The sequence below is a fragment of the Leptonychotes weddellii genome, chromosome 5 (genome assembly GCF_054177405.1).
Source record: "Leptonychotes weddellii isolate Sample4059 chromosome 5, ASM5417740v2, whole genome shotgun sequence".
Lineage (NCBI taxonomy): Eukaryota > Metazoa > Chordata > Mammalia > Carnivora > Phocidae > Leptonychotes > Leptonychotes weddellii.
The window spans coordinates 94,575,805-94,599,631 of record NC_138373.1 but is presented as its reverse complement, the minus strand read 5'-3'; the positions used below and the strand labels follow the sequence as shown (position 1 = coordinate 94,599,631).

The 23,827-nt window shown below is 34.3% G+C and overlaps 1 protein-coding gene across 5 annotated transcripts in view; it reads right to left on the bottom strand.

Annotated features, from left to right (window-relative positions):
• LRRK2 (leucine rich repeat kinase 2) overlaps window positions 1-23,827 on the bottom strand; it is a 138,445-nt gene that overhangs the window by 55,813 nt on the left and 58,805 nt on the right. For 4 of the 5 annotated variants that reach the window (XM_081821488.1, XM_081821489.1, XM_081821490.1 and 1 more), the window contains 11 exons: window positions 19,741-19,859; window positions 19,262-19,331; window positions 18,536-18,753; window positions 15,984-16,234; window positions 15,559-15,707; window positions 12,304-12,397; window positions 9,684-9,870; window positions 8,369-8,550; window positions 5,581-5,810; window positions 5,010-5,137; window positions 3,040-3,258 (listed from right to left, as the gene is read on the bottom strand). In XM_081821488.1, coding sequence (XP_081677614.1) covers window positions 3,040-3,258; window positions 5,010-5,137; window positions 5,581-5,810; window positions 8,369-8,550; window positions 9,684-9,870; window positions 12,304-12,397; window positions 15,559-15,707; window positions 15,984-16,234; window positions 18,536-18,753; window positions 19,262-19,331; window positions 19,741-19,859 — 1,847 coding nt within the window. The remainder of the gene's footprint in view (window positions 1-3,039; window positions 3,259-5,009; window positions 5,138-5,580; window positions 5,811-8,368; window positions 8,551-9,683; window positions 9,871-12,303; window positions 12,398-15,558; window positions 15,708-15,983; window positions 16,235-18,535; window positions 18,754-19,261; window positions 19,332-19,740; window positions 19,860-23,827) is intronic. The other variant, XM_081821491.1, reaches the window with a different exon arrangement.

The window sequence follows — 23,827 nt, the reverse complement described above, 5'->3', positions numbered from 1 at the left end:
GAACTTCAAACTTGGCAAAATAAAAACTCATCTAAACAAGTGATTTTGACATGAGAGGATGATTTTTTTTGGTTTGTTACACTTATAATCTAATCATTGTCTACTAACTGAAATATATAAAAATTTTTAAAGAATGGCTTTAAGATGATAATTTCTATAATAAAAAATCTTTCCCAAACCTCCCCCCCCCCCCAGGAAAATCTAATTTTAAATAGAAATGCAACTGTTAACACAGTAACTAAAATGCCTCTGAGGGGCGCCTGGGTGGCTCAGTTGGTTAAGCGACTGCTTTTGGCTCAGGTCATGATGCCGAGTCCCACATTGGGCTCCCTGCTCAGCAGGGAGTTTGCTTCTCCACATGACCCTACCCCCTCTTGGGCTCTCTCTCTCTCTCACTCTCTCAAATAAATAAATAAAATCTTAAATAAATAAATAAATAAATAAATAAATAAAATGCCTCTGAAAACCACCAGATGGCAAACTCTCCCCATTGCTCAACCCATGTATGTATTCTTGTATTCTTTTTACCTGACAATTTCTACTTAAATTCTTAAACTTATTATAAATGGAAATTGGGTTTTATTACACATACACATGCAAATTTAAGGTGCTCTTTTTTTTACTCGTAACTGGAACTTTTTAAGAAGCTTTATTTATAGCAGCCATACTACTACTTACATATTCACCTCCAGTCATTCGAAAAATTGTTTTCATATATCCAATGCCCCAGCAAATTAAATGTAATTCCACTAATCTCTACTTTTCATATTCCCTCTCTTCATCATTTGAAAATTAAGACAAAATAGAACTTCATATTGAAGGTTGTGTTTTAACCCAAGAAAGAAAACCTACATAGAGAAGTAAACAAGGGTTCTCACAGAAAACAAACTACATAGCAAAGGGATGAATTTCATAGGGCTGAGTTTCAGGCCCAGCAGAGCATCCTGCTCTGCTAATGGGCTGGACAAGATTGAAAGGGATAATGTTGTCACTGAATTCCATTTTGTCCTACTTCTCCTTTTAGCTTGATTTAGGGTCACCAAGAGCCAAAAAAGAAAAAAAAAATTATCCTAGAGTCTGGAGAGATACATGTTAATAAGGGTGAGACAAGGAAAGATTAGAGAAGAGCCAAGATAGGAGGAGAAAATGGAAAACAAATGACAAGGCAAAAAATTATTTCTAATAGCTTAAAAAAGCTGCTATCTGAATACACGTTAAAACATCTCAGGGAGGAAAGAATATACAGTTCTGGCAGGTTCACTGGTTCTGAAAGATCAGGAAAGAGCCAGTATTCTGCAAAGCAATCAAACAGATTTTCAAACTAAAATGCCAGAATGATGCAACCATTAGCAATATACATCTTTCTTCAAATAATGCAGCCATTTCTCAAAGCATTTGTTTTCCCTCCTTGTGTCGGCTTCAGAATTCATTTACAAGTGCAGGAAGAAAACTGGTCTTATTGACTGATAGTGATAACTTGCTATCATGCTAAAGTACTAGTAGTCCAGTCAGATGAACCAACCAGCTCATCCATACTTCAACTAAACTATCCATACTTTATCTACTTGTTTCCACTAAATTCAGCCTTTTTCAAAACAAACTATTCTCCAAGAAGTCTCTTAAAAATATGATACATGCGCCAACATATATGATAAAAATAGCTATTAAAATGTTATAAGGAACAATAAAGTTCTGGAAGTACAGGTATAGTCTCAGAAGAAAACTGCCTGGATAAAGAGGATATTTAATTGGATGCATGAATTTTGTGTATTTGTTTCTTCAAAGTCGCATTACTCTAATCATATGTCCAACAGGAGAGCAGGAAAATTTGCAAATAAATACTATGTCATTCTTCTTACATAAGATGCCATTACTGACCCACCATTGGTAAAACCTTTTAGAGACTATGATAAATGTGTTGAAAGATACAAACATGCAAATTCTCTCCCTGGGCACCACAAAGACCAACACATTTATAAATGGCTCATTAGGTTTTAGATAGGAGCATAATCTGTGCAAATGGAACAGAACTAAGTTAACTGGCCAACACATTATAACCAGGGTGACTGTGTAATTTATCATCCAAATTGGAATGCTTTTGAGAACGTAGTGGGGCACTATTAATTATGCTGGGAATGCCCAGGCAAAACAGGACCCTCGTTATAAGCCATGGCCTTGATCATTAGTGCTAATGAGCTAAACCAACAGGGACTAACAGTGAAATTCACCATTGGGTTTGGCATATTGAACTATGTGAGGAATTTTCAGGGCAGTTTATACCACGGCATCTGTGGAACTCCGGAAAGATTTTCCTGGAAGTATTAGAAACAAGTATTCTTCTCAATAACCAATTTATGTATGTTTTATGAACCCTATGAATTACATTTGGCTTACTAGAACTTTGGAAATGAAAACATAATTTCTAAAATAGAAAGTCCAGTTTATATGGACTAAAAAATTGTTAAGCCATTGTTGAAAATCAAACTCCTGATCTTGGCAACCCCAGGAAAGAGGCATCTCACAGTACTGAGGGGAAAAAAAACAGGTGGAATGGGTATCACAGTGACAAGAGACTCGAAGGAGCAGCACAGAATATGAAGATGCACATAAAACAGGAACTCCAAAAGAAAGGAGCAAGTGGTGAAAACAAAGAACAAGAGAGGAAGGATGATCCCAAGACCCCAATATTCACTTGTATTCTTTCAATCACCACCACAAAAAGCTGTGAGGAAAAGGGCATCAGAAACATGATCTCAGATTCTCTCAGAAATATTCTCTCAGTTTCTCAGACAATCTTAGTTTCCTTCAGGATCCTCTAATTATTTTTATTCCCATTTCTATACATTTGAAATAAGGTATGCATAAGTAAGCAACTTTAAAATTGAAGCATTTTAATAATGCTAACATCAATGAAAGAAACCACAATTTTAAGATAGTCGTTCTTTTCTCAACACTCTGACATTTCTAAGCAGTTGCATAACATGAGAGTGAATCAATTAAATTTATCCACCAGTCTACAGTAGGCATTAACCACATTACCTTGAAATTAAGACTCTCATTTATGATGGTTTTCCGAAGCTTTGCCAAAGCGTCGGATTCCTCAGTGGCATTCACAAAGTGGTAATCCCTTATTGCAGGAAACCCTCGCTTGTTCAAGAGTTCCTTGGTGATTTTACTTATGCAGGCTTTGCGCTGCTTCTCATCAGAAACATCTAAATGTGTGCCAACGAGTATCACAGGGGAAGAAGAAGCACGAGCCTACAAGAAATGGTATAAAATACTCTTGTGTTTGTTTTAAAATCAAGACTGCTTACAGTTCCGTTCAGAGTCACTTTTTATGAAATTCAGTTGAGTGGAAATGAAAAATCGAAAGATGTCAAGAAGAAGAAAATGTTAACTATGCTCCCTTCCTTAAACCTAGGGGGAAGAAATGTAACCTTAAGAAATTTTAAAGTCATTCTTATGTCCCTTCTTATTCCAAGTTACCACCTTTCAGGCAGCTTATATAACAGTAGTAGTCTATTTTCCTTTTCTTTTCTTTTATGCCTTAAAATGGGTTACTCTCTAAGTGTACTTTGGACTTCTAAATAAAATAAGCATTTAATAAACCCAAGACTGTATCAAAGTGACCTAATATGGTTTATATTTTCACTTCCTTATCTGTAAATTCAATCTCCTAAATTCAATTTAAAGTCATTCAATTTGTTGTCCACATGGACAACAACACAAAAAGGCACTAACACAAGTATGACTGCCACTATAATATTCGCTCACTTTGGCTAGTTATGACCAAAAAAGGAAGATAAAAAATTACCAAAATTACAAATTGAGCTTGTAGGCAGCCAAAATATCTGCTAAAATGTCCTGACACAAACCTTTTTAAGGACTTGATTCACAGAAGAGCCCATTGAAGCTTCATTCAAAGAGCATCACTCACTCTTACTTTATCTCAATTCTACAAACCTGTACATCAGGAAACACCTAACAGCATGACAGCAAGGGACAAAGTGGAAAAATCACAAAAAGAGATTCCAAATACAAGAGCATACTAATCTGGTGCCGTTTAAAAGTGTAAGATCTGGGCGCCTGGGTGGCTCAGTTGGTTAAGCGACTGCCTTCGGCTCAGGTCACGATCCTGGAGTTCCGGGATTGAGTCCCGCATCGGACTCCCTGCTCGGTGGGGAGTCTGCTTCTCCCTCTGACCCTCCCCCTCTCATGCTCTCTCTCTCTTTCAAATAAATAAATAAAATCTTAAAAAAATAAAAATAAAAGTGTAAGATCTGAAGTAACCCATACTACATTGCCAGTGAGGACACAGCTGGCGATGCATGGATTGCTTTTGTTTAGTATAGTTTATTTTAAATTAGGAAAGTTCATACTCCATTTAAGAAATAAAATGATCAGGGGTGCCTGGGTGGCTCAGTCGTTGAGCGTCTGCCTTCGGCTCAGGTCATGATCCCAGAGTCCTGGGATCGAGTCCCGCATCGGGCTCCCTGCTCTGCGGGAAGCCTGCTTCTCCCTCTCCCACTCCCCCTGCTTGTGTTCCCTCTCTCCCTGTGTCTCTGTCAAATAAATAAATAAAATCTTTAAAAAAAAAAAATTAAAAAAAAAAGCATCCGACTCTGGATTTCAGCTCAGGTCATGATCTCAGGGTTGTTGGGCATGGAGCCTGCTGCTTATGATTCTCTCTCTCCCTTTCCCTCTGCCCCTCCCCCCTCAAAAATAAAGTGAAATAAAATGATCAAAAATAGCTTAACGTATATATTTTCAACTCTTACAGGTTAAAGGGTTTTAAGTATCTATAACATTTAGCAATATGGAACACACTATTTTCATGTCACAACTTAATGACACTAAGAATTCTCCAACTCAAAATTTTAGTGCTTCTAACTTTATTTTTAAAAGCTGAGGAGACTATTTGAAGCAGCTGCTTGTCCAAAATAAATTATCTTACACACACAAAAATAAAAATTATTTTCTACTTCCAAATGATTAGTAGAACAAATGACCTTTATATTGAAGAGCCAAGGCTTCATGGCGTCCACTTCAGCCTGCCCTTTGCTGAGGTCATAGACGGCAAGGTAGAGAGCTCGCTGGGTCATGAAGTGGGGATGAGTGCTGTAGAATTCCTCACGACCTAAAGAAAGATTGGAGAATTTTTTTTTAGCCTTCCAAACAAGAGGCAAGAGTCCTTTAAAAAAAAATTTAGGTGATAATATCTACTATTTAGCATACAAAAAAAAAAAAAAAGAGAGAGAAAAAAAGCCAACAGACATTACATTTAGAAGACTATACCAGGTTTTCACTAGGGATTGACAACTTTTAGCCTGTGTGGCAACTACCGACCAAGTATTTAAGCTTCAGCTGCCACCTATTGGTTCCTAACATTTCCCTCCATGGAATTCACTCTGGTGACAAGGGTAAAATTAGGAGAAGTAAACAGCTTTGGAATAATTCCATAGGATCTACCAGGTCTCTGCAGTATCTACCAGCTCTTTTGCAGGAACAAAATCTCAGCTTTTAAATCCCTGTCCTAAATAAAAGATAAATATGAATAAAAGATTCTAGCAAAATAAATACCTGCAAAATCCCACACATTTAGAATGAGGTCTTTCTTCCCTTTGCCTCTTATTTGGATAGGCCAGTCTTTCACATCTATACCAACTGTGGAGCTTTGCACCCCAAGATCTGATTTCTTGGTTTTCGTTAATTGCTGCAGTAAGGTGGTTTTACCACTCCCAGTATTTCCCACAATCATTAGCTTCATTCGGTTATAAGGTACGGCCTTTTTTAACCGCTGTTGAAGAAACCTGGTATTTGAAAGACAAAAATTAAATAATAAGCTGCTTAACAATGTACTTAATATAGAGGTGAATTCTTACATGTTGAAATTTTTAAAATATTAGACTGTTCTAAAATATAGCATGCAAAACACTGCACAGCTCATGTACCTAATAGGTATATGTCTTTCAATACACTATTAATACATATATTTTGTTAGTGATATTTGTGTAGTTGATAATGATTGGTAGCATTATCAAATATAATAACGTTACATTATCACCAGAAATAATCAAAATATGTTTGCAATACTAATTAGAACGCTGATAATTATGAACTAATTAGCATTATGTGTGTGTGTGTATGAGTTTCTTTAAATAACACAAATAAAACCCTAAAAATTAGAAGGTCCAAAATTTTAAAAAGCACATATGACAGAGAAGCAAAGTGGAATATATATGCATACTGTTACACTAAACTTTGATAGTGAGGTCATACTGGGTATATTATATGTGCCTGTGTGTGTGCATATATATATATTCATATTTGATATATATAATGTATATATTCATATACATTATGTATGCATGTATATAATGGAAATGGAGACTGAAAACATATTTGTTATATTATAAATTAGCACATGTAAACTATTAAACTATCAGCAGATAATATGCTTTTCCTAACAATCTTAATGAAAAAAAAAAAACAACTGAAACTAATTAGAAGTGTGCTATAGATGCCTAACAAAACAACTTTTAAATTAATACTAGATTTTAAATGTCCTTAAAAATATACTGGCTATAGAAAGATATATCTTTAACTAGGTTAAAATGTTGCTACAATTTAAAATTAGAGGAGCAAACTAAATCATGTGTGAATTTTAGGGAATATGGACTGATCCATTCTCATAACTAAGAGGACTCTGACCAACATTCCTGAGGATCTGAATAAAAGGCATCATTACTTTTCATGATTTATTTGATGCTTTAGAAAATACAACCTGACAGACCAGATATTGGGCCTGTGATTATTGAAATCATTTTGTCACATACAACTTAAATTCTGTTTGAAATAATTTTCTCACATACAACTTAAGTTCTCTTTGAATTATCAATAAGCAAGTATATCAATGGTTCAAATGTCTATTAAGAATTCAGCACTCTTTGAAAAAGTCATTCTTTAAAAAAAACAAATGATGGGGGTGCCCAGGTGGCTCAGTTGGTTAAGCGTCTGCCTTCAGCTCAGGTCATGATCCTAGGGTCCTGGGATCGAGCCCCGCATTGGGCTCCTTGCTCAGCAGGGAGCTTGCTTCTCCCTCTCCCTCTGCTGCTCCCCTTGCTTGTACTCTGTCTCCCTCTCTCTGTCAAATAAATAAATAAAATCTTTAAAAAAAAAAAGAAAAGTAAATGATGCCTACAGTTTCTAAACTACTCCAGGTCTCTCCCTTCTAAAAATGTTAAACACATTTAAAAGTAGATATGGTGGCTTGATAATGTAGCATACCATACTGAAAGGAAATCTACTAAATGTTTACCAAGAATTGAACCAATTTTAATTTGAACATCTGTCTAGTTTCAGAAGGGAAAATCGTGGGAAACAATTAGGTAGGATGAAAGGTAATCAAGTTTAGCATAGCTAGTGACAGTCTTTCTTTTCAAATTAAATCAAGCCCAAGGGGACAGAAAACCAAATCTTTCCTCATAAAAAGAGATAGAAAGTTAAATGTAATTTAAGAAAATTTAAGCTGAAGAGAATTAGGTAAGTATGTAGTTCACTGGTAATTCAATAATTATCAATTATATGCCAGGCTCTGTGTTAGGTGCCAAGAATCAAACTGCGAAGGAACATAGCCATGATCTCTGCCTTGTTGGATATTATAGTCAAGTCAGGGATACACTGAGAGGTGATAATTGAGCTGAAACCTGCAAGATAAATATAGATAGGAGTAGTTTTGTGGAAATGGGAATAAACAGTTTTTGTGTAGGGACCAATAAAACTGACATGCTCAAAAGGTAACAGAGAGTAAGATAAAGTCCATTACCAAAGGTATTTGAAATACATCAAGTGTAAAGACCAGAAACAGTGATACCTGGGAAGTTTTGGTGGCTTCAAAAATGATCAGGGTCAGTAGGTTACTCACCCTTACAGGCAAAATCAAAGTTAGTAATTTTATATCATTTAAGTATCTATAATGCTTAATATATAATAGACATATAACTATTTGCTATATGAAATGCAGCTTGAGAAGTTATTATACTCTCTTATACTCTGTTATTATACTCTTTAGAATGTATATTTGTAACAAGAGACCACATAATAATTGCCTTTTACAGTCCATTTCTATGACCAGCATGATCAGGAGGAGAAGCCACTCTCTCAACATTAGCATGGCTAGGAGAAAATGAAAAGCTCTGTAGAGGCACCATATAAACCCATTTATTAAATAAAAGGAAAATGACACACAGCATATCACCATTAAAGAGTACTATACATTATTTCCTAAATTGTAACTACATACCCATCAAAGTCACAGAAAAAATCTGAAATGAAGTTAATTTAAAAAATGGAAATAAAATTATCTAACCTTATGATGTCTTTTGCTTTACATCCTACATGTTTAAAATCAAAATTAAGCCGTAGTTCATCCAAAGGAAGATCCCATATTTTGCTTAACTTCCCCATTTCATTAGGAAAGGATCTCAGCTCCAAATTGTAACTGACATCAAGGGAGGTCAGGTTTTCAAGACAGCCAATCTCAGAAGGAATCTTAATGAAATAAAAAAAGATTGTTGGTAGGAAGGAAGAAATGTGTGCGGCCAAGAAACAAGATGTTTCCTAGGAAAAGAGAAAGGCTCACAGAGCCTCTCAGCAAATTGTATAACCTTTCAGCAGGGTTCTAAAACTTTCCAAAGGCTTATCATAGTTTCCAATATAAATATTTTAAAGACACAAGTATAAAGGAATTACCTAAAACAATCCAAGTCACTTACTTATAATCTTAAAAAATCTATTCTCCCTTGGTAGCATATTTATCTCCTCACAATATTAAAAGTAAAGAAGTTCTTTATATTTATCTAAATCCAATCACCAGTGGCTTCAGTCTGTCCCTTTACACTATGTTCTTCACTAAAGCTATAAAGATCTAGTCATAAACTTACATGCAACCTAACGTTCTTAAAATACAACTAAATGTTTATGCTTTCGGTGGCATTGTAATAGGAGGGTATTTTTCCTGTTCCAAATTATTAAGCGATATGCATTACTTTTACAATAGAAAAGCATAAATTTGCTGGCAAAAAAAATCAGGTACCAAAAACCATTCACAGTTATTCTGAACTTCACAGTTTCATACACTTAATTCTTTTTGGCTTTCATAGGCAAAAAACCTGAAGTTGGCAAAATTATATTTTTTTCTGCGATGAATGAATAATCAGTTTTAGATTTATAATAGAGGCAAGGGAGCGAATCCAAAAAGGCTGATCCACTGGACTAAAGGGCGGCATGATGGAGGAATGCAGAAATTTAAGAAAATGGGAGAGAAAGTCAGCTGAAAAACACATGCTACAGATGGCTCAGCAACAACTTGAGAAATGTAGATTATCTGCAAGTCTGTTAATAGATCAGAGATTTAGTGATAAAGCAAAACACTTAATACATTACACACATTCATGATTAAATATGTATATTCATGTAATTCTCAAAAATAGAGCACAAAGTGATTTTGAAGGAAGGTAATCTACGCTAATATGCCCATTTACTTCAGGGTAGGATTAGATCTTATTCAAAGGTAAGAAATATCAAATGGCAGATTTTCAAAATGATAATTTGTGATTTTTTCAAATCACAAAAGCACATTTTTAAATTGGCAATCATATTAAACAAATAAGATAACCTCTTACCTCTTTCAGTTTATTATGAGAAAGATGTAGTTTCTCTACTCTTGACCACACATACGCTTTTTCGCTCAAGTCCAAGATGCTGATCTGATTAAAACTGAACAAGAGTTCCCTTAAGTTCAAAGATTTCCAGTGTGCGGGACTCGGCAGATACTCAATTTCGTTGCTGCTCATATCTAAGGATCTCAAGCTAGAACAATACAATGTCATGATAAAAACCAAATGAGTGCTTCCAAAATACATGAAATAACATCACAAGAAATTTTCACCAGAGTGAGACACAACTTTAAAACTAACATTATTTATATTTAAGTATGCATGTATTTTTTGTGTATATATAGATAGATATGGGCTAGAAAAAAAGCATGTCGCACTAAGAACAACATTTAAATGAATAAGGACTATTAAAAGCAAAATTGAAGCCTAATTTCCTTACTTCAGAAACATAAAAAAAGTCAGAATGAGAGAAAGACCAAGTGTTTACCAATGTTTATGATACATGAGAAATCATAATGAACAAACGCAAAAATGGTCATTTCTATACAAGATTTATAAATATGCCTTCTATTCAAGAGTTACAAATATGTAGCTCCCCCTCTTCTCTTTTCATTTTCCTCATTACTGTGGGATTCTTCAGAGGCTGTGCCCTAGAGCTAATTAATAATGTGCATAGGCATAACCTTTTACCAGCTTGTCTCAGTGTGATAAATACCTCAACACTGAACATGATGTCTTGCATACAGTAAGCTCTCAATGCAAATTAGTTGCTCTCAGGAATATGCTATCCAAAGTTTGCAGGAAACAACAGAAAAACACATGTCATAAGCATACGTGTGTAGAAAGAATAAAGACAATCAGTGTGATATATTTGACTACATAAAGGTTGTCTGGACTTTTACAATTATATGTTGACCCCTTTCATCCAGCATTTTTGAACCATAATGAATTAATTCTAACTAAGCTCACACAGTTGTACAGCCTGCTAGACCAAAGTTCAGGTCTGCATAACATTTTTGCTCTCATTTTAAAATGACACTGGATTTTGCCCTATGTATCTCATAAAGATGCATAAAAATAAGAAAATTAATTGGACTATATTAGAGATAAGATGTGTATATCTAAAAAGCAATACAACTTAGATAAAGCCAAGAATCAACAGAGTGTTCAAAAGAAGTCTCTGTTAGCCTCAATGGGGACTTAAGCTGGCCAACTACATGTTCTTTTGTGAAACAAAAGAATACGTTTGAAGAAATACATACAAAATGCTAGAAACGTATGCCTGAGGATGTTGTCTAAAAGTATAGAGTAATTAAGAACTAAATAATATTTTTAGTTACCTGGGAAGCAAACTTCTTTATGTCATGTCTCCCTAATCAACTTCTATAAATATTTGACTTTCAAACACATTTTCAGGAATACATTATGTTTAAAACATAGGACCACCTGTATTCTAGAGGTGCCTATATGCACGAGTTGAGAGTATAAAATTGAGTCGCCAGTGTTTAAGAACTGTGATTTAGGCAAATTACTTCATCCCTTTAATAAAATAATGTTCTCATTATAAAGTGGAGATAATTGGGGCGCCTGGGTGGCTCAGTTGGTTAAGCGACTGCCTTCAGCTCAGGTCATGATCCTGGAGTCCCTGGATCGAGTCCCACATCGGGCTCCCTGCTCGGCAGGGAGTCTGTTTCTCCCTCTGACCCTCCCCCCTTCTCTCTCATTCTCTCTCTCTCAAATAAATAAATAAAATCTTAAAAAAAATAAATAAATAAATAAATAAAGTGGAGATAATAATAGTTTTATTAGGAAGATTAAAGACAATGATCCGCCACTGAGCAGATAAAACAGTGTCTGATGCATTCTAAAGCTAGACTGAAATTAACTATTATATGTCTGTCTGACATCTTCTATGGCTAGATTATAACTAAGCACTATTTGCCTGTATATGCATATATTTGCACAGATACACTTATAGATTTGGCTTATAATGTATAGCCCAATTAGAATAGTATTTAAGATGACACATTTGAAATTTAATTAATGCCTAAATTTATAGTTAACAGGAAGCTTTCATTTTTAATGAAATTAACCAGAAATATCCCCAAATACCTGGAGCTATATAAATTGTCCTAATCTCCACCAAAAATGTCACTCAAACATAAATATAATTGCAAAGTTAGTAATATCCTAGGAGCATATCAACCTCTGAGAGCAAGTAAAATTTAAAAGTTAACGTGATATGGTGAACGCCATGAATTGTGTAAGACTGACAAATCACAGACCTGTGCCCCTGAAACAAATAATACATTATATGTTAATAAAAAAAAGTTAAAGTGATAGCTACCGTAATCTCAATTGTTTGTAATAGTGCAACAGTTAATTAACCTTAAATTGTCTCAACACAATAGTACCCTATATTAATATAAAAGTTAAAAAGTCCAAGTAACAACTTGGGTCTTTTGCCTAGGAAAATTCTAACATTCATAGGTTTAAGAACATTAAACTGAGTAGCTTTAGAAATCAATTACAAATTATAAATCAATTCATATGCCTAAGTCAAAACTGTGTTTCTAAAGGTTTTGTTCCAGCTCATGTGGTTTTAAAATTAAAATAATAAACTTACTGTGGAAGATTTAAAATTGCTTCTGGAACACATGTAAAGCTGTTTTGAGATAATTTTAGGCTTGTCAGAGAAGAAGGCAAAAAAGGCATAACAGCTAAAAGAAAATAAAAGTGAGATGAGGGACATTTTAATCATTTTAACTAGATTTCCTTTAGATTTGACAATAAGAACAGCTATCAATGACCTGTCAATTTAATTTCTATTCACTTGCTGACAATAAAAAATTCTACTTTTAAAATAAGGTAACTCCCTTACTCCTTTTACTAAACATAAAACCAATGCAGCATACTTATAAGCATATTTTCATCTGAAAGCTAAACAACTGTCCAAACATAAATTCATCTGTCCAACATCTGTACAAAGTAAAAATTATTAGAATATTCATTCCAACTTATGTGTGATATTATGTGTACATACATTATGGATTAATTCATATTACTCATAAGTATAACAAAACACTTTGAATACTAATACACAATATAATGTAAAGATAAAAATTCATTATAGTACCACCTAGTAAAGAGTGTTCTATGGGATAGTAATGGATGTTGCTTAATAAAAGCATTCTTTGATCTTAAGAGATTGGGGAAACATTAAATAAAATGAAGTGAAATATCTCAGAGTTCTCAATATTCTCATATACTTTATGAACTTCCAAGAAGGAAATACAGTATGAAGTACCTCCAGGCAATAAAATTCTGTGGAACACAGTTTTGGAAACTGAGCAAATCATTCAGCCTGTTTTTCATCTGTAAAATAGTGCAGCTAGACCAGATGAACTCTGCGATTCTTTAGAGATCTAAAAATCTATGGTTCTATGAAAGTGGCTTGAGAAATTATTTCTTAGCATTTTCAAGGTTAAAAATATGAGTTATGCTTTCTCTAGAAAATCTTCAAGGGTCAAAGTGTTCCAAGACGCTGCTAGAAGCTGTTTTCCTGAGAGGCAGAAAGGAACATGCTATTATTTTTCGCCTATATCTGAAAAGTATTTGTGGCAAAATAAATAATTCTCCACTTAAAAATTAAGAGGTTTAGATGATATATGGAAAAGACTCATGAATTCAAAGAACCAAAACTGCATTTCACATGGGATTATTTTAATGGCTTAGTGGTCCCACTCAGATATCACTTCCCTAAAGCGTCGTTCCAAATATAAGACCACTTCTAAAACTATTACAGTTGTGTAGTGCAAAGCAAACGGATTTTTGAACTTAGTTGTATTAGCGCTTTCACAACAACCAGTTAATTAATTCTATGCCCCTGAATACATCACACAAAAATTCTCTTCCTTTTCCTCAGTCAAGCAGAGAGCATACCTGTCCTACCCTATAGGATTTTTGTGAGATTCAGCTGAGATGACATTAACCAAGCCTCAGGGTCCTTGGGATGCTCCTCTTTCCAGATCTAACTTAAATGTCACAGATACAGAGACACTTCTCTGCCTCCACAGTATGGATGAGATCCCCCTGACGTACCCTTGTAGCATCCTCAACTTGTCCTCATGGTACTTAGCTTAGTTACTGAATGCCTATCTTCTGAACCTAACCACTTATTCTTTAAGGACAGAGACTGGGTTTGCTTTGCTCACTAGGAGGGAATCACTCTATCCCCATTTTCAGGTTCATGGTAGGAACATGGTCAATATTCAAGAGGCCTGGAGGAAAGGAGAAAGGAGGAAAGTATCATGCAAATTAACATAGCTTTTATCATTACTAGCTTCTGAAAGTTCTGTCAGAAGAAAATATTTTAGAATAAGTCAAATTTTATTCTGCTTTTAAGCAGTATTAAAAATTATTTTACTGGAACGCCTGGGTGGCTCAGTCAGTTAAGTATCTGCGTTTGGCTTGGGTCGTGATCCTGGAGTCCTGGGATGAAGTCCCACATCGGGCTCCCTGCTCAGCGGGGAGTCTGCTTCTCCCTCTACCTGCCACTCCCCCTGCTTGTGTGCACTCTCTCTCTCTCTCTTTTTAACAAATAAATGGATAAAATCTTTTTAAAAAATTATTTTACAGAGTCAATATAGAATAGTCACATGGGTGGCAAGGTGCATGTGGCCTCCATTTATCTTCTTAAAGAAGATAAAATATGGGGAGTTCCCATTTATTCCCATAAAAGTATTTTGTCCCTTAATATTAGAATGTTCAGGTAGACTACAAATAAACATAATTCCCTGTTACCTCACATGCTAAGAGAACATGGACTATTTCCCGACTTTTAATAAAAGCGATGATCATATTATGTATTATTATAATATTCTGCACAGAGCAAGTGCTCAATGAAAAACATTAACCATACTAATTTGAAAACTGTTAACTGGTTAATTTTATTTCCACAATAAATAATAATAGTAACTATACTTATAATCCAAAAAACTGAGCAAACTTCAGTAGGAAACTCAGTATTCCTGCTTCAACCAGGTCATGCACCCATATGCATTTTAGTTTCACAGACTACAACGAACCGTAGTATGACTATTTGGAGTCCAAAGAACTGTCATTTTAGCCTATGAGCAACCTATTATAATTTTTTAATTCGAAAATTTTTTCAGTATTAAAAATTTTAATTTTTTAGTATTTAAAAAATAAACTATTTTTAGAGTACCTTTAGGTGTACAGAAAAATTGAGCAGAAAGTACAGAGAATTCCTATAAACTCCTTCTCTCCTCACCACCATTCCTCCCACACACACACATTTTTATCCTTATTGTTAATAACCTGCATAAGCTTGGTGTATTTGCTATAATTGATGAGCCAATATTGATATATTATTATTAACTAAAATTCATCATTTACAATAGAGCTCACTCTGTGCTGTACATTCTCTGGGTTTTGACAAATGTATAATGACAGGTATCCACATTACAGTATCATTCAGAATAGTTTCACTGTCCTAAAAATCCCACTCACCTCCCCATTCCTCTCTCCCTCCCTCCAAACTCCTGACAATCACTGACTGTTTTACTGTCCCCACAGTTTTGTCTTTTTCAAAATGTCATATAGTTGGAACCATATAGTATGTAGTCTTTTCAGATTGGCTTCTTTCACTTAGCAATACACATTTAAACTTCCTTCATGTCTTCATGGCTTGATAACTCATTTTTTTAAATCACTGACCTGTACACTTTATCTCTGAAACTCCTCCATTAAATTTAAATTGAAATGCCACCTTTATATCCCCACCTAACATGTCCATGTATGACTCATCCTATAATACTCAAAAAGACTGTTTAGGAGGAGACTCATACAGAACACTTACCAAGATAATTCATTCTGGCACTGAAACTCTCCACTTTAGGACATGCCTCAAGGAAGTCTTCTGATAGGGATGTAATGTGGTTTTTACTAAGGTTTAAAATCTTCAGTTCCTTCAGGCTTAAGGGGGAACATATTTCTGGTATTTTATTTCTAGTCATAAGAAACAAAATGAGGATTAAATTTCATAAATTATATGCTTTGAAGAAAAAAACAATTTGCCTTCAAAGAAGAGCATCAAAGCAGATTTATTAATTTTAAAATTAATTGTGAAAATTGACAGAAGCCATAATATGAATTCCCTCAATCTTTTATCATATTATTGTTTAAAACCCGTTACTACAGAAATAATGTCAACATATTTTATCAATCTTACAAAACTTCAATGTAAGGCAATCCTTTTTATTTAATTATGAACTCCTTTCTTACCCTTCTAAAATGAGCTGTTCCAATTTCTCTACCACATCGCCAAGGTTCTCAGGAAAAGAAGACAGCTGATTATATGACAAGTTAAACTGTTTCAAGGTTGGGCACTTCACTGCAGGATCCAAAACCACTGAAGGGCTGATGTCGTTTCGAGAGACATCGAGGTTGGCAATACAATTCATTTTCAACAAGTAAGAGGGAAATGATGTAAATTTATTACTGTGCAAATCCAAATGTGTCAAACACTTCAGGGTCTGGAAAGACAGTATTTTAAAATTCTCTAACCATCTGAAAACCATCTGAAAAACTTAAAATTAGCTAATATTTCTGCCTTCCATACCTCTGGTAATTAGAACCATTAAGAATTTTCCAAAAAATTGGAAACACAATCCACAAGAGAACTTCAGTATAATGATTGGTCCAACCATCCCTGCTATTAAATGGGTAAAAACCAGGAAAACGTAACAGTTAAAATGTAAAAAGCAATTCACAAAAATAAGGTTAAGAGTTTAATTTAGTTTTTTGGTAAATTATTCCTGCCAAGAGTGAGATGGAAACAGAATAAGCCTCAATAAATATTTGAATTATTTAATGAATAAACAGTACAAAATAATCCTGGGAATACATTTTTTAAATACTAGCTTTTAGAAATTGTTATACATTTTAATATAAATAATATTTAACCATAAAAGTAGTCATTGTATATATGTTTCATTTTAGAACCTCTTCTTTGTCATGAAACTTTTTTGTTTCAAATTTCTAACCTCCATTTTTAAGCAATTTCTAATTTTACCATGGTAATAGGAAACCTTCCATTTATATGTCAGTTTTTTAAATCTTTGGTATGGATTATTGTCAAAGCCTAAAATATCAAAACAACCTCTTCTCTATGCTCTTCTTTATATATCAATATATTTATCCTCACAGAAATTCTAAAGAGTTTGACGTGATTATAAAGCTTATTAATGGATTTGTTCCAGAAGTTGTTTCAAAATATCTGCCACTGTTTCAGATCCTACCTGATTATTCAGAAGGAAATATTTTTAAATTATTTATTCCCACGTTTTAATGGAGAAATTTTCTGGTAGAGACAGCTACAAGCAGTAAAAAGTGCCATCTATTGGTGCCAATTTAAAATTTCCTTAAGAGAAGGTTCTGAGCTTGTTTGGTCTTTGAATACCCTAATGTATCTCACCCTATCATGCTCTTATCGAATTCTCTTTGTTTTAGCTAGGCTAAATTCTAGTTTTCTTTTATTTACTGTTTAACAAATATTTACTGAAGGTCTACCAAGTGTCAGTCATTAATTCCATCATAAATTAATTCCATAATCATCTGTTGAGCTCTTCTGTATTTCAGACCTTACTTGGCACTAAGAATAGACATGACCAAGCCTGAAACAGCTCCTGTTCTCAAGAAGTTAACCATTAGTAAAGACAATATACCTTAGATCAAAATTTATAAGCATTGGGGGAAAAACATGGAAGCCATAGAAACATTAATCAGGCTGGTAGCCAACCTGGTCTGGAGGCAAGAAGAGGAGAAGGAGAGAAAAGGTAAGGAAATGACATTTAAACTGAGACCCTTTTGACTTGGAGGATTTAGGCAGGCAAAGAGAGGAGGAGAAGGAGAGAGAGAACGCATTTTAGACACTGGGGTTACAAAATGATCACACTTCTTCTCTCTCCCTCTCTCCAAATACACAAACTTTAAGGGAAAGACACCACTTAAATGTACTTAAAAACATGCAATATTGCTTTAAAACGTCTCAAAAGTATTGCAAATTTTATAGGTGAGAAAAAAGAAAAAATGCATTTGCAATAAACCAGTTTTTTATAAAGTATGATCCTTCATCAAACTCTGCAGCTCAGTCTAAGAATTTAGTTTAATAATTTAAATATTTGTATCAAAATGTTTTTAGTTTGTCAGGATATCTTCTTTGACTTCTGATCCATCGTACAGTAAAATGATGAACAAAGTCAATATTCTGAGGACTACTCGATCAGCAGATCATTTTATGCTTTAATTTTTGAAAATAGGAACTTTGAGCATAAAAAAATCAACTTTTAAGTTGCATGTAATTTTAAAACTCAACAAATGCCTCATGGATAGTTTGGTTGAGCCTCTGTACTTTGCAGTTGAGGAAATGAAGGCTTCCAGCAGCCAGAGGGACACATACTTCTTGTTAAACAGCTGGGGGCTGGGCCAGAGCTGGTGCCACCAAGCCAGATCTAATTCTGGTCACCTCTTTAAACAGCTGAAGCTGCCTCCCTAGAATTCAATGATTGAAGGCATGATTAACATGCAGCCTCGATACATCCTACCATGTACCATGTATCATCAGGACAGAACCTAGGATTCCTTTTACCAGATCACCATTCCTCAAAGATGGTGAACACCATACACACCAAGATACCACTGTGGAAACCCCAAGAAAGGGGGAACTACTGTCCAGTGATGCAGAAGTAGATCCTTCTTTTTAAAGATTTAACCAAAGATAGAAATGCAACAGCTCTTCAAATATCCTGAGAGTTAAAAGGATAAAGTAAATTTACTTCACACAGTTGTTGTGGAAAGCTCGCGAGTGCATTCTGGTGAAGCTCCAGCTTTTCAAGATGCTCCAAATGACCACTGATACAGCACCTCTGGCTTAGGGCATCAATATCTCTTAGTTCATTTGCTGAAAGGTCTAATGATGTAATATATTCTCTCTCAGAAGCCAGGGAAGAAATGCTGTCTGAATGCCTCATATGGGATTGAAGTTTTGATGATCCTTTTATCAAAAACAAACACACAATGGAAATATAAGCAAGTAATCTAAGTTCACTTGGTAAATATTTACTGATCACCGACCAGTGTCAGGCTCCCTTCAAGGCACTGGAGATCCAGTAGGAAACCAAACTACAGAGCTTACATTCCAGTGGCAGAGCTTGACAATAAATAATAAATACTTAATCAAGTGGTAGAAGTAATATAAAAAAACAATAGACCTGGAGAAGGGGATGAAGAATGGCATTGGTGATGGTATTATTTACATTTCAGAAAAGTAGTAGAAAGGATAAAAGAGTCAGTCTTTCATAACATCATAAAAGGTCAAATTTTAAATCTATAATTGTATTTCATTTTTCTATAATGTCTGGTATTATTGGGTAAATATAATTTGAAGGTTATGTAAGATGAAATTAACACCCAGAAAATTTGAACAGAGGAAATTGTTATTAACAAAGTACTGTATTCTGCTCAAAATATCTATTTATTTATGATTACTTTCAAATACTTACTGAGTGAGTCATCTGAAGACAGTATTTTTCTTTTTTGCCTCAGTAAATCTTCATGATCGAAAATGGGTTCCTATTAAAAAAATAGACAAGTATAATAAAATCCCTATCATTTTTTGGAGCAAAGAGAACATTTCCTATTCCTTAAGAATCACTGTAAGATTTCTAGTTAAAGTACACTGGGGACCAACACCATAAGACAGAGACCTAGCCTGGACTCCATATATATGAAGCTTTAAAAAGGAAAAAAAAAAAAAGATAAAATCATTTTGAAGTATACTTAGTACACATATGACCCAAACATGCTCAAAAAAATGTATATTTAGAATGGTTTATACGTATAAATATATACATATTCTATATATAAAGTTTTCATATACTAGGGAACTTCTGCACCAGTAGCTCCTAGCTTTGGCACATAATTTCAGTTATCAAGAGACTATAAGTAACAAAACACACAACATAATCACAATTTCACTTACCAATGAGTTGGAATGCCTTTGCAAATTTGGTGAGCAACGCTGCAAGGCACGATCTCGGTAAAATTCTCCTACGCTAATTGAATTGGATTTTCTTTTCACAAGAAATGAGCCTTCACTTCCTATTTTTAAACGATAAAATAAAGGCAAGTAAATGTTGACTCAATCATAAGATGCTAGCCTCATAGTAAAATCATAAAAGGTTAAACACATATTCATCGATGGAAGTTGCTCAATTCCCACTGTAACATCTTTAAAATAGAAATAATAAACTATGTTGGCTTTTCACTTTCAAAATTCAGCTACATTTTTCTTCACACATAGTTTTTGAATGGCTATCCTAGACTAGTACTGAGTAAGTGCTGAATAAAGATAAGCAGGAAAAAAAATCCATGCCTCATGAGCTCATAGTACAGTAGGAAAAAGCCAAGTAAAAAAATAGTTACATATTATGATAAATACATGTGTGTACAGGAAACAAAGAAAGTTTATACACAAATCTGGGGTGCCTGGGTGGCTCAGTCAGTTAAGCATCTGCCTTCGGCTCTGGTCATGATCCCGGGGTCCTGGGATTGAGCCCTGCATCAAGCCCCATGTCAGGCTCCCTGCTCAGCAGGGAGTCTGCTTTTTCCCTCTCCCTTTGTCCCTCCCCCCATTCATGCTCACTCGCTCTCTATCAAATAAATAAAATCTTTTTAAAAAGATCTGATCAATGCCATTTTTTTCTGTTTCTTTGATTTACTCTTAGAAAATTTTTGTTTAAATATTGGAATCACAATAAATTATTTCACATTCAGCAATCTTGAGAACCTCTCTAAATTTCATATTATGTGGTTTCATTTATGGAATGACATTAAAATGAAACAATGAGTTTAGTTGGCATTATCCTCTTGAGAGAGAGAAGAACTACTTTTAAAATTATGGATTTAAAGAAAATAAGGATCAATAAATAAATTATATTATTAAGGATAAAAAATTTGGAGACATTACTGCAAAATTATGAGATTATAAATTCTACCACTCTCTATCTTACAAGCACAAAGAATTAATTTTAAGTGTCAAAACAAATTATAAAATCTACATATCTAAAAATCAACTTTATAATATTCTATATAAATCTTGAAATTGATACAAATACTTCCTACTTGGTTCACTATTAAAATTTAATTTATCCTATAATTTTAATTAATTTATGCTTAAGCATCTTAATAAAATAGACTTCACAGTTTAATTACATTTTTATATCTTATAACTATTACATTTTCATAATTATCCTACTTTATATTTGTGTATGTTGTGTTAGCTTATTGTTTATAGAAGCAACAAAGGCATTTTATAATTATTTTTATGTCAGTATTTCTAATGTTTTTCTTTATTTAAAAATACTTAAAGGGTTGCCAGGGTGGCACAGTTGGTGGAGTGTCGAGTCTTGGTTTCAGCTCAGGTTGTGATCTCAGGGTTGTGAGATCAAGCCCTGTGTTGGGCTCCACACTAAGCTTGGAGTCTGCTTGAGATTCTCTCTCCCTGGCTCTCTGCCCCTCCTGCTCATGATCTCTTTCTCTCTCTCAAATAAGTAAATAAATCCATAGAACAAAATACTTAAAGAGAATTCTTCTTTCAGGCATGATGGAGTTACAAACACCAAACCTAATCTCTCCCCACAAACAACTAGAAACTTGGATGAAATATTTTAAACAACTGGTTTCAAACACTGGGCAACAGACAGTTCAGGATGGTGTACTCCCTGAAAGAAGGGAAACAAATTATGTAAGCCTATGATCACCCTGGCTTCCTGCCTGAAGACAACCTAAGGGTCATAGGCACAGGGAGGAGGAATTTAAACAAATCTCAACGGCTTTCTTGAGACGAAGAGATGGAGATCAACATTCATGTAGACTAATTTAGCTGGGAGTTCTGGGGCAAAGTCATGAAAAAAGAGCTCGAGTAATTTGCATAGGGGTTTCCAACAGATTTGCAGTGTAAGAAATGTAAAAGGGAGTTCTTTAAGAGGAAAGAAATGATAATACCTGGATGAATATAAAGGGATTAAGTCACACAAAAAAATTATAATCCTTTATGTTTGTGCACCTAGTAACAGAGCTCCACAATACACAAAGCATAAACAGATAAAAGGAGAATTAACAAATCCATGACTACAATTTCAACATTTCTTTGTCAAATACAACAGGCAGAGAGAAAAATTAGTAAAGATATAGAAGACCTAAAAAATACTACCAATTTGACCTAATTGACCCAACAATTGCTGAATACATATTCTTTTTTTAATTTTATTTTATTATGTTATGTTAATCACCATACATTACATCATTAGTTTTTGATGTAGTGTTCCATGATTCATTGTTTGCGTATAACACCCAGTGCTCCATGCAGTATGCGCCCTCTTTAATACCCATCACCAGGCTAACCCATCCCCTGACCCCCCTCCCCTCTAGAACCCTCTGTTTGTTTCTCAGAGTCCATAGTCTCTCATGGTTCCTCTCCCTCTCCGATTCCCCCCTCCTTCATTTTTCCCTTCCTACTATCTTCTTCTTCTTCTTTTTTTTTTTTTTAACATATAATGTATTATTTGTTTCAGAGGTACAGGTCTGTGATTCATCAGTCTTACACAATTCACAGCGCTCACCAGGTGGCTGGGTGATAGACATTGGGGAGGGTATGTTCTATGGTGAGCGCTCTGAATACATATTCTTTTAAGTTAATCAAAGAACATTCACCAACATAGACCATACAGCAATCCACAAAGCACGTTTTAAAGCGAGTTTAAGTTTAAAAGACTAGAAATCATTAGAGTAGGTTCTCTGAGCTCAACAAAGTTAATTTGAAATCAACCAGAAAAAGTTGTTTGGAAAAATTTCCAAATTGAAAACAAAACAACACTCTTCTAAATAACCCATGAGTTAAAAAAAATTAAAAAATCACAAAGGATATTAGAAAATTTTCAAAACTGAATGTAAACAGAACATATAAAACTCGTGGGATGCAGCTAAAGGGGTGCCCAAAAGAATCTGTATTGGTCTTAAACGTTTATACTATAAAATAAAAAAGGTCTAAAAATCAGTATTCTAAGCTTTTACATTAAGAATCTATAAAAAGAAGAGCCAAATAAAATCAAAATAAGTAAAATAAAGGAAATAAAGATTAATGCAAAAATCAGTGAAAAAGAAAATGGACAAACAACAGAGAAAAATCAATGAAACAAAAATCTGATTCTTCGAAAAGATCAATAAAATTAATAAACTTGAGCTAAAGAGGAAACAAAAGGAAAGAGACAATGGATTACCAGTGTCAAGAATTTAAGCATTTTTAGGCCTAGCAGAAATTGTGCTCTGTTGATGGGGGGGTTGTGTGATTGTAAAAGTGTACTGCAACTATCTTTTAACCTGGGAGCCCCCGTGTCACTCAAATATGTATCTCTGAAGTTGTGCAAAGTGTCAGATAATATTATCTGTGGGCTGCATTTTCCAGGCAGGTCTTAAATTTTGTATTTTTTGGAAAATTTTATTTAATTTCTTGGAGATCATTGTGAAAGGGTCAAGAAATCCAGGATAGCCATTTCTTTAATATCCATTTAAAATCTGTTCATTTCCTGTTGGTGGAACCATTAACTTGTCACCAAGTAGGACTCTATGTAAAACAAAATATAAAACTACTTGTGGCCTATATGTGTTTAATCCTGGTAAAAGATAAAGCTTCTAATGCTGGTTTTCATTCAACACATTAACCAGCTGTAAAACACAGACCTTCACAGACTTCACAATGTTTCCCTCATTCCTCACACCAAGGCTTTCTTTCACATTCCCTTCCCTACAAGCTTCCAAGCCAACGTCAACCCCAGGCTGCATTGGGCCCTGCCCCTGCAAACAAACAGCAGGCAAGAATTTCAGGATTCATATACAGATAGACAATAAAGTCATGTAATTTGAAAAGCATGTTTGAGTAGGAAAGAGCTCTCAAGTTGTTTATAAAGCTAATCTAATTTAAAAATATATAAATGTTCTTGAAAAAAAGAATTAAAGATCAGGTATCTGCAGATCTTACAAAGTTTGACAGGTTTAATAAGAGAATTATT